The sequence below is a fragment of the Rhamphochromis longiceps genome, linkage group LG19 (assembly GCF_057381845.1).
Source record: "Rhamphochromis longiceps isolate RC_006_pf linkage group LG19, R_longiceps_female_GT1.1, whole genome shotgun sequence".
NCBI lineage: Eukaryota > Metazoa > Chordata > Actinopteri > Cichliformes > Cichlidae > Rhamphochromis > Rhamphochromis longiceps.
In genome coordinates this window covers 21851346-21865886 of record NC_140575.1, presented here as the reverse complement: position 1 = coordinate 21865886, position 14541 = coordinate 21851346, and the positions used below count along the sequence as shown (strand labels likewise).

General features: G+C 42.0%; 2 protein-coding genes across 5 annotated transcripts; one reads left to right on the top strand and one right to left on the bottom strand.

The window, feature by feature from the left end:
- The first annotated feature begins 126 nt into the window (after positions 1–126).
- Positions 127–6129, top strand: LOC146646704 (tumor necrosis factor ligand superfamily member 10-like). 4 transcript variants are annotated; one of them, XM_085390667.1, is made up of 7 exons: positions 129–620; positions 713–802; positions 1753–1884; positions 2161–2200; positions 2304–2375; positions 3485–3726; positions 4265–6129. In XM_085390667.1, exons 1-7 carry the CDS (start codon positions 606–608, stop codon positions 4472–4474), a joined length of 801 nt encoding a protein of 266 aa, XP_085246793.1. In that variant the 5' UTR covers positions 129–605; the 3' UTR covers positions 4475–6129. The 4 variants fall into 4 exon arrangements, with proteins under 4 accessions (XP_085246794.1, XP_085246792.1, XP_085246793.1 ...); XM_085390668.1 differs by having other exon boundaries at positions 127–802; positions 1753–1863; positions 2164–2200; XM_085390666.1 differs by having other exon boundaries at positions 128–802; positions 2164–2200.
- Positions 6130–6197: 68 nt separating this feature from the next.
- On the bottom strand, positions 6198–12147 carry msl2a (MSL complex subunit 2a). Its single transcript, XM_085390662.1, has 3 exons — positions 11081–12147; positions 8464–9869; positions 6198–8095 (listed from the first exon to the last, which is right to left on the bottom strand). The coding sequence occupies exons 1-3, from the start codon at positions 11220–11222 to the stop codon at positions 7793–7795; spliced, it is 1851 nt and encodes a 616-aa protein (XP_085246788.1). The 5' UTR covers positions 11223–12147; the 3' UTR covers positions 6198–7792.
- Between the last annotated feature and the right edge of the window lie 2394 nt (positions 12148–14541).

Here is a 14541-nt window from a genome sequence, read left to right as displayed (position 1 = left end):
AGATTAAGTCAATTATGGACAATTTCAAAGGGCCATTACTATGAAAGGCAAAATCAGACTGACTTGATATTGATATGGTATCACTGTAAAAAAGACTGTGGTTGGAAAGTGTTGATATAAAGTTCAAATAGTATTTGGAAATACGACTTTTGCTTTTAAGAGCATTATTAAGTCATTGAAAGAGTAGTTCAAAAATGAAGATTCACAGGGCTTTTACTTTGAAATCCAAAATAAGATGGCCTTGATAGTGACAGGGCACAATTAGGGTACAAGGCTGTGTCATATAGATCTAACATTAGAGTTTGTAAAAAAAAAAAAAAAGCCTAAATTATATGTTATTATGTTCTTAACATATCTGTTAATTCACTCGAAGTTGGCTTTTATTTTGAAATCCGGTTTCCACATCCATTCCCGTAATACTTTGAATACACAGGGAACGTAAAACAAACTGGAGGCTGGCTTGACTGCAAGTCTCGAATTGGAGGCTGGCTTGACACCAGTCATCTTGAGGCTGTTGTAATGCTCCATACCTCCCTTCTGCTCCACCTACAGACGCCTGCACACTTTTCCTCCCTCCCTCTCTCTTTCTGTCCTACACAGAAGAAATGCAACAGAGCTTGGTCTGCCTCACTCAAGCGCTTTCTTGATCCTTAACTTTTTTTCTTGGTGAATTCAGTCGTTGTGTGATATGGCCATGTCCATTTCTGTCCAGAGTCTGGGGCTCATCTTACTCGCAGCAGTCCTCCTCCAGACCATCGCGGTCGCCGTCAGTTTTATGTACTTCAACAAAGTCCTGAACACGGTAAGAAATGCGTTTGGTTTGCGTGGAACGCATGAGAGTGAGTGAGAGGCGTCAAACATGGTGTCCTGACATGCTTCATGGGAACAAGCTAAGCTTACTAAGAACACAGATCTTCATTGAGGCATGCGGCTCATACCTGTGGAACAAGATAAGTATGATCGAGGACAGAGGAACTGCATATTAAAACATGAACTCCAAATGACCTGTGGACCGCAGATATAGTCAGAAAAACATTAAAATTGCTTTACCACTTTGATTTAATTGCCTCATAAATAAACAAGGAATAGAAATAAATGCGCTGGGAATATCTATTTTTAAAGAGAAATTTAGAAAGGTTATTTAGGTTACTCCTAAAAGTCCCGTAATAATCCCTGCGGGAATTTCTGCACCCAGCGCCGGACAATGAGAGCGAAGAAAGTTGGGGCGAGATAACATTAAACAATTGGAGGAAATGGGTTGTGACACCCTAAAGCAACGCATTTCAGAGACGGGTAGACATTGTGACGAGCTGAAAACGCCTCTAAAATATCATAATCACGGGAATCACACACACGTCTCCGCTCAGACACACCTGTGGCGCAAGGGCAGCCTGCTGACATTATGTTTTTAGTTGTAATGATGTTTCCAGCAAATTGTCAAGCACGCACATACACACGCAGTATGTCTTATGGTGATTACAGCAGACTTAAAGCTGTTAATTTTTAAAAAAGCCTTCTAAGCACTGTTGTTCACCTCATGGAGCTGCGTCCAAAACAGGTATTTTGAAGCCAATGTGCGCAGTCCATGTATATCAATGATGGTTATGCCACAGACACTTACACCGGGAGAACATGTAACCTAATACCCAGTGCCTCAACTTTTATATTTACAGATCAGTTGGTAGGTAAGAAGAATTTGCACATGTGTCTGATTAGTTTCACCCTGTTCTACTTGTTGTTTTACTCTCATAGATGCAGGAGAGTTTTTCCAGGAGCAGCATGTCCTGTCTTGTAAACCCGAATCTGAACTTCCTGGACGCGGCAGAAAAGAAGAGCGACCCCTGCTGGCAGGTCACGCAACAGGTCCACTACTACTTAAAGAAGGTTTTTATTGATCTTTGTTCAGCTGAAATTTGATAGAGTTGGTTACTTCTAATTTGACTGTTTTGATTGTTCACTTTTGGAAGTCCTTAAAAAGGACATCTGCCATCGCAGCTGGGTTAAAGCAGACTGTGTACTGAGGGGTTCACGGTGGTGACTTCCTTGCTGATTCTGATTGCGTTAGTTTAGTGATTCTGTATGTTTGTATTTTACATAACTGGTAATCTCTTTCACTTCCTCCTCTCTTATTATTCCTCTGTTTTGTTTTGTTTTTGTCAGAAGATTGCTGAAAGATTCCAGATACCTACTCCAGAGAGAAGTAAGAACCATACCATTCAATGTCAATCACACTGTCACGCATGGCTTCTTACACTGAAAATGTCCCGTGTGTATGTGTGTGTATTCTGTTTCATTTTTCACAGGGGTCTCTCTTCCCAAAGTTGGTGCACATGTGACTGGTGTTGTCTCATCAGCAGAGCCTCCAAATTCAGAGAGTGAGGATCATTTTATCAGTTACATTTGATTCTGAAATGCATAACAAACACCTGAAACACATAACACGTGTGCACACTGCTTTACCTTTTCAAGGCCATAGGTTAAGAATTTTGCTTCCAGGCTTCCGAGGCTCCTTTCAGATTTTGTTACCTCCTCACACCTACATGTCTGTCAGGGCTTGTACAACCGCTCTCTCATACCCTGGAGTTTCCTATGGTGTTTTTGAGATGAGTCATTAGTCTTTGTCTGAGAAATGAAAAAGAAAAAAAGCTCATATATTGCCCACGTAGATACTTTCCAAGCATTGTATGCAATGGACTATAGATCCAGTGTACACAGACCCGCTGAGAGGAATAGCATGTAAAAGGAAAGCTTTGAAGCATGCGAAAGGAATTCACTTTAAAGGTACTATGTGTAGAATCACATTTGTACCTTCATTGTGACTCTTCAAAAAAGCAACTTTAAAAATGGCGAGCTCATCTTCTTTTTTCAACCACAGTGGAGGGATCTGCATGTTTTTGATTTGGCGTGGACTTTTACGCCGGATGCAGCCCACCCAGGGACTTTTGCATGTTAGGTCAGCAAGGTGCATTAAAACCGGTGCGGTCTTTATGTTAATAACTGTGCTGAACAACATCTCCGCAGTAAATAAGTGGGGAGGACGGGGAAACAGGCTAGGAGCATGCATTACTTTGTCTTATTTTTTTCCATGCTACCACTAGAGGGAGCCACTCAAATGTGGTGCAGGTGTCTGACTGATGCACGACTTATTTGACAGTCTAATTTATTGAATAGTGGTTTAGTAGTTCTAGATTAGGCACCATGTTAGAGGAAAAATAATTGTTCCACAGTATGCAGCACCAATACATGGCTGAACATTATTTTAATCTATTAGAGAAGCAGTTGTGGATAGCTGCTGGTCTGTGGGCACATCTGTGAACATTACTTACCCACTGTACATGTCATGAACATTTGTTTATAATTTGGTTAGCAGTTACTGTTTTAACAGTGTTTAATAAAACTCAGTCTTGAAGCTTTAAGTGTTTTTGTATTTCAGTGCTTTTTCTATGCATATATACTATGTCTTACTTTCTGTATGCGCGTGTAGCTGTTCCAGGTTTACAGAGCAGCAAGGGGTACCTGGGAGAGCGCATCAGAGTGTGGGAAGGCCAGAGAGGCCTGTCCTTCTTGCAGAACATAGAGCTGAGAGGAGGAGAGCTGCTGGTACCCAGAGCAGGCCTCTATTACATCTACGCCCAGACCTACTTCAAACTCCCGTCCATGGGGGAGATGGACGGGGAAACAAGAGAGGAGCAAGGAGCTCAGCTTGTCCAGTATATCTACAAGAAGGTCAAAGCTTTTTTACTTATTAAAGGATAACTGGTGATGGTTAGCTATAGCTATAATTAGAAATTATACTATTAGTGTTTTAGCGAATAAATATGGTTTCATGATGTTCAAGTGAGAGATGGAATTAAAAAGGCAGCTAAACCTTTTAATCCAAGAAATCATTAACCATATTACTTAGTTTTCTTCCAATATCTATATCTCTGTCCCTCCGTTTAAGTAGTGTTGTGTCCTTTAAGGCTTCTTAAAAGTACACACTTCCTTTTTCTTTCAAATACATTAAAGAACATTTAAAGCTCACAGCCTTCAAGTGTTAAGTTACTTTATTTGCTCTTGTTTGAGATGCATATATCCTTACAGGATTTCCTTTGATCTTGAGTTGGTTTAAATAACCTCAGTGTCAATCAGGATAAAATGAAACTAAGTCAGTATAGCCTGTAAATTTAAACCGAAAGGTAGAACGCTTACAAATCAGTGATATGTGCTGATATATAATGCCATGCTTTATTCATGTTTTCTTTCTTTTTGGTGTTGCCCACAGATGAGTTCCTACACGGCACCTATCTTACTGATGAAATCGATTAGGAGTGTCTGCTGGCCCCGGGGTCAGGAGCCTGGCCTCTTCTCTCTGCATCAGGCTGGCACTGCCTTTCTACAGCCTGCAGATCGCCTCTTCATTACTGTTAGCAATGCTAGTGTCATAGAGATGGACGGTCGGGCAAACTACTTTGGGGCCTTCCTCGTGAGCTAAAAATAAGCATCCAGGACTGAAATTTTAAAAAGGCATGAGCAGAGGTGAAGCAGAATGTTGCTTGATAACATAAGTGGCAGTCGGATGGAACAGGACTGGAAGAGAAGAAAAGACTGTAAGGATAGCAAAAGGACTTCTTCGGGACCGCGGGTCATGTATGACATTCCGGAAATAATGTCATCGAAATAAATCCATCAGTGGCCTTTTAATTGGTCGACCTAACGCAGGATATGAATTCCGTTTTCAAGCCTGAGAAACTTCATGGAAGCTTGATGTACGGCAGCAAACATGGATTATGTTTTGCATTCGGATAGATAGAGGTGCACTTGGAACCATTCAATAGATAGAGATTTAAATGTCACGCGTGAATGCCCTCTATTGAACCAATCCGTTTTGCCTGCAGGTGAAACAGTTCCCAGCTGAGTTATCAGTCACTGGAAAGGGCAGTGATGTTGGGCACATGAGAGGTCTTACATCAAAAATTCTGACAAGATTTTACATGTTGAATATTATGAATGAAACTTCCTACTCGTTTATGTCATCGCTGTGCAATCTAGCGAATCAATGTGGTATTAAAGAGATGAAGGGATTCTGAAGTTCTCAATGCCTTAACAAAAACACAGATGTATCTCAGAAAATGAGAACACCCTTTAGAATTAGTACACCCAACAATAATCATGGGAAAAACTGCTGACTTGACAGTCATGATCTGATAATCATTGATACTCTCTACAAAAGGGATAAGCCAGGATGTCATTCCTGTAAAAACTGGAGGTTCACAGAGTTTTGTAGTAAAGCCTATTGATAGAAAGTGTATTGTAAGGGAAAAAGTAGGGAAAACGGTGAAAAAACTTCAAGTGTTGGACTGAGGCTGGAATCGCATCAAGAGCCACTACATGCAGGTGTCTTCTGGAAAGATACTACAGCTTTCTCAATCCTAATATCAAATCACATCGGAATCAAAGGAACTTACCTGAGCTAAAAAGTTGCTCAGTGGTCCAAAATTTTCAGCTAAAAGTCAAATTTGCATTTTATTTGAAAATTAAGATCCTAAAGTCTGGAAAAACTAAAAATCCAAGGTGCTCTAAGTCCACTCAAAACTTTATGTGGTCTGTGACGATTTGGGGTGTAAAGTGATCTGGTGGTGATCTACCAGGAGATTTTAACGCTCTTCATGCTTCAATCAAGCTTTATGGAGCTTCAGATTTTCATTTCCAACAGGGCTTATCTTCCCAGAGTTCCAAAATGACTATAAAATAGTTTGCTGACCATGTCAGTGCTGTGACTTATTCGTCAGCCAACTTGCCTGACCCAAACCCCGCAGGGGTATTGTCAGAAGGAAGAAGAGAACGGTAGGAGATAGCATACCCAAGAGATGAGCTGAAGGCTCCTATGAAAGTAACCTGATCTTCAGGAACACCTCAGCAGTGACAAAAATGAATCCCTTCATTCACTGAAGCAGCAAGTTTTAGTAGCAACCCGCACTATTAAAATAAATTACCATTAAAAAGAATTTTCATGATATTCTAATATGTGAGATGTGTCAGATTATACTGTATTTTAAGTGTAAAACACAAATCGTGATCCCCACATACTATATCACTACATGTATCCTGAAAACTACTGGATGGATTGCCAATAAATGTTAGTGAAGACGTTCATGGTTAATTAAATTTTAAGACAATACTGAAAAAGTAAAAAACTATCGTTTAATTCATGTTGTAGTACATGTTTCCATAATATGGCAGTGAATGTTTCAGCAATAATAGTCACTCCCCAAACAAGAGTTTTTACAGTTAAAAAAAAAATCAATACCAAAAACTTAATCAGGGTTCAAGTAATGCCCAAAAGAAATACATTTTGAAACACACACACACACACACACACACACACACACACACAGGAAGATAGGTCATATTATAATCCGCCTTCTAATTTCTTGCCAATAAAGAACCACCAAGGTGTGTGGGTGGCCTGCAGTCTCTTTTTGGTCACTGGACTGGACTAACAAACATATTGTAGTTACAGCCGAGACAGTAAACACAAACGCGGACAACACAGCATGTTGAGTTATGGGAGGGCTTCATTGTGATTTAACCAAAAGGAAAGACAGTGGTACCAAATCTTAAACGCTTGGTATCAAAAATAGTCTCTGAGTTGGTCTCCGATCAGTCTGAACACTACAAGTGTGTGGGGGAAAAAATCCATGGACAGAGCATATTTTATCTTGTAAATGACGACCTATGGCTTCGGTTTATCTATACACACAGAGTCATGTACAATCCCATAACCAAAGCATAACAGTAACTGTTTTTGAAGACAGTCAGCTGAAGTCTAAAACGGCAATACTGTAAACAACTGTGTGTGCGTGCACTGGAGCTGGGAGCCTCCGTGTTGGTGCTCCTATTGCTATGCTAAGAACGGTTTTAGTTGTAATTTGGCCAATCAATCAGACTAAGTCCTCACAACCCAACAACCGCCTCCCCACTGACATTACAGTAAATCTCACCAGGCACATACACACAAACACTTACACACACTCACTCACACACACACTTACACTCACAAACTGTGGAACCAGCCAAGTGCTTTGACATTATCTTGCTGCCTGTACAATGCCTGCATCAGTCAAGTTCATTAAGACAAATTCGTTAACATCCGACAGTACTTGGATTGAGTGAATTAATGAGCTAGAAAAGGCATACAGTCTTGTGTGAGACATACGATCTACATATATAAGTCACAAGAGTCCTTCACAATTATGGTGTGAACACACAGAGGGTTAAAGATTAGTAAGGGCTGTCCTGACACAAATTATGTATTTCTAAAGCTTAAGGACTAATACTCAAACATGAAAAATGCTGTAACCTTGATATGATGATGATGTAGTTGTTGTTGCACCAAATGTGGGGGGTAGGGGGGATTCACAGATACTCGAATACTTGTGAGTGTACACACAAACAAAACCTGTGATAAGTTTCTATTGCCTCTTAGAGTATGTCTGGTCTATGAATGGAAAAAAAAAAGCACCTGTGATGTACAGAACAGCCTAAGAACCGAGTTTAAGTGTTAACTAGAGACAGGCAACAATAAACACTGGCACACAGGCACAATACAGGAGGCTTTGGCACACCCATGCTAGTCGTACTACTCAGCATTTTCTGACACAGAAGGAAAGCAGATTACAGGACAGGACAGACCCATAGCTGCCTTAGATTTCCTTCCCCTCAATGGGGTAGGTACACGTTTTCTGACAGACAATGATGAGTTGTCACATTCTATCAGCACCATGCTGTCTATTTTTGGAGTCCCAGCCTCTCAGCCGATCAGCAACTCGAGGCTCTCCTCATAGTTGGGCTCTTGTGGGGGGCTGGGGGACAGGAAAGCTGTCGAAACGGGGGTCCCTGTTGCGGTGGCAACATTGAGGAGGGTGTTTGCGCGGATGCTGGTGGTTGCCGGGTTGCGGAGGGCGGCGGCTGCTGTGATGCTGGTGAGGTTGATACCAAGCGTAAGCCGCGTCTGTTCTAAGGCCTTCTCTGGCACTGCAAAGGCCTCGAGCTTTTTCTCACCATTGGCCATGTAGGAGTTCTGGCAACCTCGACAGATGCAGTCCAAGCATGCCTGCGAAAGATCAGAGAAAACAGACAACAGCGTTACTCTAGCTACACAGGGCCAGTGTGGCACAAACGATGCAAAGCTCTCAGTTTCTGATACTGTCACAAAAGAATACAAAAACCTGCCTTTACTAAGTTTGAATATTTATATATATCATATATCATGAATATATCATCTAACAGCAGACTAATACATCATCTATTTTTTCCATTACTTGTTTTCTTTGGGTTAGAAACAAAAGTACTAAAACATCGTTGTCATATGTTTACACTAACACATAAAATAGCAGCATGAACAATCTACACAAACTCACATAATGACAGCATTAATCTTTAAGCGTATAATGTGCTCATTTAATAGATTAATGGTTTTACCTTGCGGTTTGAATAACAGGGACAACGCTGTCCCCTGCAGGTCAACACAGACGGATTCTGAGTGGCTCTTCCACATTTACAGCCCTTCTTCTCCACTGGCTTCTTATATGGAGGCCTCGCAGGTGCTGGAGGTACCAGGCAGCCTGCCATCAACCGCTGGTCTTTGCTTCTTTCCTTTGTCTTGGAAGCGCCACCAGTGCGAGCCTTGACATGTGGCTTCTTAGGGCTTGGCTCCGGATGTTTCCTGGCACCTTTATTGTGGTTCGGCGCAGGTCGACTGGGCTTAGGAGGTGCTCCGTTGGGAAGCGATGAGTATGTGTGTGCTGGTACTGTTAGGGAAGGCGTGGGTGGATGTGTGTGCAATGTGTGAGAGGGATTAGGAGTGTGTGAGTTTGAGGAAGAGCCCTGCAGGATAGAAGCAATCGGGAGAGGTTTCACTTTTTCCCTGTCACTCTCTGAATGAGATCGTTTGCGGTTAAGGCGGACTGGTGGGGGCTTGGAGGCTGAAGGAGGGTCAAAGGAAGATGTATGTGTGTGAGCACCATGGCCTGCCACTGTATTAGTCCTGCCTGTTTGAATCTGTGTGTAGTTGTGAGCTGCATCCAGCTGTATGTACATCTGAGTGTGTGCTCTGTCCATAGCTGTGTGTGTGTGAGTATGTGTCCTAACCGGCTGTGTATGAAGAGAGTCTCGACCAGGTTGAAGGGGATCCAATGTCTGTAACACCTCTTCCACACTGAGGAGCAACACCTCCCCCTCCTCCACTTCCCTGCTACTTGAATCCCCATCCCTGAGTGAGCACACAGTGCCTGGTGTTGGGGCTAAACGTCCAGTGGTCAGACTCAGTTCCAGTCCTCCACAACCGGTATTGGATACAGACAGGCCTGCCTGTGCCTGCTCCTCTACCAGCTCGCATACCTCCAGCTCAGGAGAAGAGGGATCTACATCCTCCAGCACGTCTCCATTGCATTCCTGTGGTCCGTTGAAACAGGGAGGATCAGAGGAAGAGCTCTGAGGTACAGCTGAGAGCTCTGCAGGAGCAGGTGGTGCCTCTGTGGGCGTAAGGGACTCAGGAGCTGAGGGATTCACATCTTCGTGCACTAGACTTGGGTCTTCCATCTCGTCTTTGTGCGACAATAGCACCTCTTCTAGCAAAGCCATTACCTCTGGAGACCCTCCTACATGGTTGCTGACACACAACAGCAACGGTGAATGAATTACATAGAAGCAGAGCTTCCTGTAACACTGCACCAGTAAAGAGAGCTGTTTGTTCTCCTGGAAGGAGGAGTGGTCCTTACAACGGCTGCATGATGGCCTTATCTGCATTTTCTGGCCTTTACAGCCCAAGCAGACATAATGCTGACACTCTGGATGTGTCTGAGAAATCGGATCCTGAAGCAGTTTACCTGAGAAAAAAATGAGAAAAAAAATCCACCTGTTTAGTACCTTTGAACAAAGGCACAGTTACTATGGCACAGTATATAGCTGGCCATGAGACATTTATACTCAGCTCCACCTCACGTAATCATAGCTTTATAGAAACAGCTGTATTCTCAATTAGCTACAATAACCATTTCTTAATTATAATTCTTACAGATACATTTGTGATTTTTTAAAGCAACAACAGCTATAAACTAACAACTATAGCATAGTGGATTTTCACTTGGCAAGCAAAAGGTCCCCAGTTCAATTCCAGCTGGAAAGTCAAATCCCTTTGGGGTTGGGTCAGGAAAGGCACCGGCTTTGCCAAATTAAAAATGTGACAAGGGAGCAGCATAAGCATATATTATATCCTATAATGATATATCACTACCACAACATCACAGAGATGGAAAATATCCTGCTCTGTCTGATCAACAGTCAAGGACCCAAAAAAATGATCCAGTCAAAGTGAAATGAATCAGAGAAAGCTGCAATTCATAAAGGTGAAAAACCTGGAACAAGTGCTTAATTGATTAAGTTGGTATCAAAATATTTGATAAAAAGTTCAGTTAATGAACTTTTACCAATTTATCAACGACTTGTTCGGAATCTAGATATCAACTGAACTAGCCAGAACCATATCTGCACCAAGCAAATAAGAACCAAATGAGCTTAACAGAAATATTATTGATATTTACTGCTTACATAACCAAACATGTAATTCTGACTGAATATTTCACAGGAGAATTAAGCATAGCAAAACCACTGTCAAATAATAGGGAAAGGTCAAAAATGTTGTCGCGCATAGCTGTCAATATTGCCCGTCTCCTCAGTGCAAGCTGTGTCAGCTCATATATTCCACTAGCTAAGCGGGCTGGTAAATAAAGCATGAATAAGAAACACATGGCTCTGCAGCAGGCACAACAACGGAGCAGTCATCTGTCTTGTCAAGAGGACGGATGACTGGTGCTCCAGCCTCGGTTGCCAAGGAGACCACGGAGACAAGAGCGACAAATCGTGTCACAACTGCTGCGATCACACGCACACCCACGGACACTTCAGTCAATATTAATGGTAATTATTTTTTAATACAATTCAGCCAATGTATGGCTCAAAACTGAATACAGTGTCGCAAATAACATTAAAGCTGGACTGAAAGTGTGTTGTGTTGCTATAATATTCTCAAATCACTTACCACAGACAAGACATGCGAGGGACTTTCGGAAGAAGGGCAGTAGTTTGTACATCTCTGCGAAGGAATGAGGCTGCCGCGGGTCGCACTGCAGCACGGCCCGGCTGGCAGACACGTAGAGAGCGGTTGTATTAACCGGGTTCATGGCGATGTGCTCCGCAGCCTCAGGGAAACACGGTCCGAGGAAGGAAAAAAATCCAGCGGCTCGTCGCAACGTAAAGAGAGCCCAGCCTCAGGGTGATGGAGGGGATGCAAATTGTTCTAGCGACGCAACAATCAGTCACTCCAGTGTGTCAAAAGAGATGTTAATCATGAATCAGTAATATATACAATATGAAACAACGACCATGGTGAGGCGGTTATCGCTAAACGAGCACGTTAGCTAGCTTGGCAGGTGGCTACCTAAGGTTAGCATCACCGGTTCGCAGTCATTACATTTAACCAGCGAACTCTTTCATATCGCAGTTACAGTTCCTGTTAATTCGGACCTATTAGAGTTATAATTATACTCATCTCCAACAAAGTCTAAGGGCAAACGCTGACTCGAATGAGCAAATCACCCATAATTAAAAGGTTAGCATTACGTAGCTAACATTAGCTTACTGCATCAGCCGGACGTTTTGCACAAGAGATCATCGATGATAGCCATAGAGCCAGTCTACTCTACAACCCAGTATCCTCGTCGATGTTTAACTGAACAACGGACTGGCGAGATCATGAATTCGCCGGGTCAGAAATCCGTTAACAGATTCCAGGCGCGCACTTGATGTAAACAAAGCTAACCAGCTAGCGTTAGCATGGCTAGTCGATTTAGCTAGCGAAGAGTCAACCGTATCACTAACCCCCCTGGGTGGCTTTATACGTCGCACGTAGGAGCAAAATGCGACCGGCTAAGAAAAATTCTGCAATTTTGGTACGTTTTGCTGTAATGCTCGGAGAGAGGTGACCGAAACATAGCTAACTTGCCGTTTTGCAAATGCATCAATCATTCGATTTTCCACTTTTCCTCGCATAAACCCCTATCGACAGGCATGATCATCACGCGAGATTTCCACTAGTTACCGTGGTTACCGCAGCGCCTTTCCCGTGTCCTCCATCGCTTTATTTCCTCACTGTAACGATTATAATTGGTCATAAACTACGTAGCAACACGCTACTTAAAATGTATTTTTATTTTAATAAGAGGGTGGAAAAACTTCCTTAAGGTTAGAGTGTCACACTCAGTCGAGTCAGAAAAGATATAGCTAAAAATACAAAATATGTCAAAGATGACTGACCTTTGGTACACCCGTGGTGTTAGCACAAGACTCATGTCAAATTACTTCTTCTTTGTCGTGCCATCTCACTGTTTTGTCTCCTCGTTTTACGGGAATGCGCATATACACAAGGTGCAGAGCATATGAAGATGTTAAAAAAAACGTATGTAACTGTTCGAAGAGACATGTATTAACAAAACAAAAACAGAAAAGGTGGATTTACAACTTATTTTAACTGTTATACTTGACATGCAATTTGGTGATCATGAAGTTGGGGGTAAGAGAAAAATGCCACTTTGTATTTAAATCGTATTTTGGAATCGCTTAAAAACTACGTTTAGGGCAGGTATAATTTTTATGTATTTTGTGAATTCATTATTTTCAAATTCGTGGTTGAGACATAAATAACCCTGCAATTGTAGAGTGACAGCGCTAAAGCTGGCAGGAAGGTCTGCTTTACAATATAAACTCCCTGTAACATGACATCCAAGATGGGCAGAGCTCCTGCCCACCAGCTGTTGCGAGGACTTTCTGTTTTCTGATTGGCTGCACGAGCTCGCCCCCCTTTCGCTATTGGTCAAAATTTCATCATTTGACTCCCCGCCCGCTGTTGTGCTAGAACTTGCAGAAAATAATGACCAACTACATTATTTTCCCAGGTTGAGCAAAGTGTATAAAACACGACAAAGAAAAATCAGCTCACAGCTGCAGTAGATGAAGTAAAAAATATGCACACAAATGGGGATTTAAACTGAAATAACTAAACCAAAAATCCTCAAGTCATCTGTTTTTCAAGGCAGCAGAAGATCACAAAAATTTCCCTATTTGGGGCATGGACAGCATTTGAGCAAGTATAGACATCTATGTGTCATATGATTTAATATAGTGGACTATATAAATAATCTGAGAACAAATGTCAAAATATAAAATATATACTTTATTCTGGGGTTTCAGGGATACACCTGGAAATAGGGGGGGGAAGCTTTTAAGAAGCCATTCTCTACTGCTCATCCAGGTCAGGATTGCAGCTGGGCTGGAGTCTATCCCAGCTGTTATCGGGCAAAGGATTTAAGGATTTATAGGGTTTTCATTGTATTTCCAGCACATGTATTCTCATGAGCTGAAATTAAAATTTGCAATCATGTCAGGTTTTTCTTTTTATTATTTTAAATAGGAAATATTAAGTACAAATAAGACATAAAACAAACATGTGAAGAGGGTAGTGCAAAGACACAAGTGATTTATCACATCTGTTACCTCTGGCTGTAGCAGAGATTACAGAGCACCAGCAGAGTTTAAAAGTCTTACAGCCTCTGGGAAAAAGATCCTTCCTTAGTCTGGTGGTTCTGCTCTAGATCACAGCTTCCTGCCTGAAGGGGAGTCTTTCAAGAAAGAGGAGGCAATTTCCCTGCATCTGCTGGTGACGTCTGTGGTGGTGGTGGTGGGGGCAGCTGCTACAAACAATAGTCTATGCAGCTTTCACCACCCTCAGCAGAGCCTTCCTCTCTACCACAGAGAAGCTCCCATGCCACACAATAATGCAGAAAAGCAGGACACTCTCTCCCACACATCTATAGCAAGAGGACATTTGTAAGTCTATTGCAGGGCTGATGCTTAGAGACAGGAAACCATTCACCTTCACATCCACAACTACACCAGCTGAGCTAGCATGCCTATTTTTGAACTGGAGTTGGAGGCTTGCAGAGTCACTCAGACATGCAAACTAAACACAAAGGCCCCTTTAAGAATCCTTTAAATTAAATGATGGAATTACTGAGTTATATTCCAGATGTTATTGTGACACATCTCAGGAGTATTTGAAGGCTTCGGCACATCTTAAGATAAAACCTCATTTGTTTGGGGTGATATAAAGGCAAAGAGCAAAAACTGTGCTATTTACAAGTATAGCTCAATGGTTTCAGTCTTTCCTGATTCTAGTGCATAGTTCAGAACTATATAGATTCTGCAGGCCTAGTGTTTTGATACTGACAGATGGCTCCTATGAATTTAGTGAAATACATAAGAACAGTGTAGCAGATCGTTTGTTAGTATGCACTATATCCCCTGACAGTTCTATTGAAGTAAACGGATATAACAAACAGCAAGTAAGATGTGAAAAAAAAAACATGTTTAACTTAAAATTAAGCTCAGAAAGGGGTTTTCCTCCCTCTTTATTGATCGTCTCCCGAGCCACACTCCATTCCACTT

What these genes read in the sequence shown, in the direction of transcription:
- LOC146646704 (XM_085390665.1), top strand. Translation starts at nt 689, where the DNA reads ATGGCCATGTCCATTTCTGTCCAGAGTCTGGGGCTCATCTTACTCGCA. An exon ending in TCAACAAAGTCCTGAACACG is followed by an intron (nt 803 to 1,752) that starts GTAAGAAATGCG and finishes TTACTCTCATAG; the next exon opens with ATGCAGGAGAGTTTTTCCAG. An exon ending in GATACCTACTCCAGAGAGAA is followed by an intron (nt 2,201 to 2,303) that starts GTAAGAACCATA and finishes CATTTTTCACAG; the next exon opens with GGGTCTCTCTTCCCAAAGTT.
- msl2a (XM_085390662.1), bottom strand. Translation starts at nt 11,222, where the DNA reads ATGAACCCGGTTAATACAACCGCTCTCTACGTGTCTGCCAGCCGGGCC. An exon ending in CCTCGCATGTCTTGTCTGTG is followed by an intron (nt 9,870 to 11,080) that starts GTAAGTGATTTG and finishes TTTTTTTCTCAG; the next exon opens with GTAAACTGCTTCAGGATCCG. An exon ending in CCTGTTATTCAAACCGCAAG is followed by an intron (nt 8,096 to 8,463) that starts GTAAAACCATTA and finishes GATCTTTCGCAG; the next exon opens with GCATGCTTGGACTGCATCTG.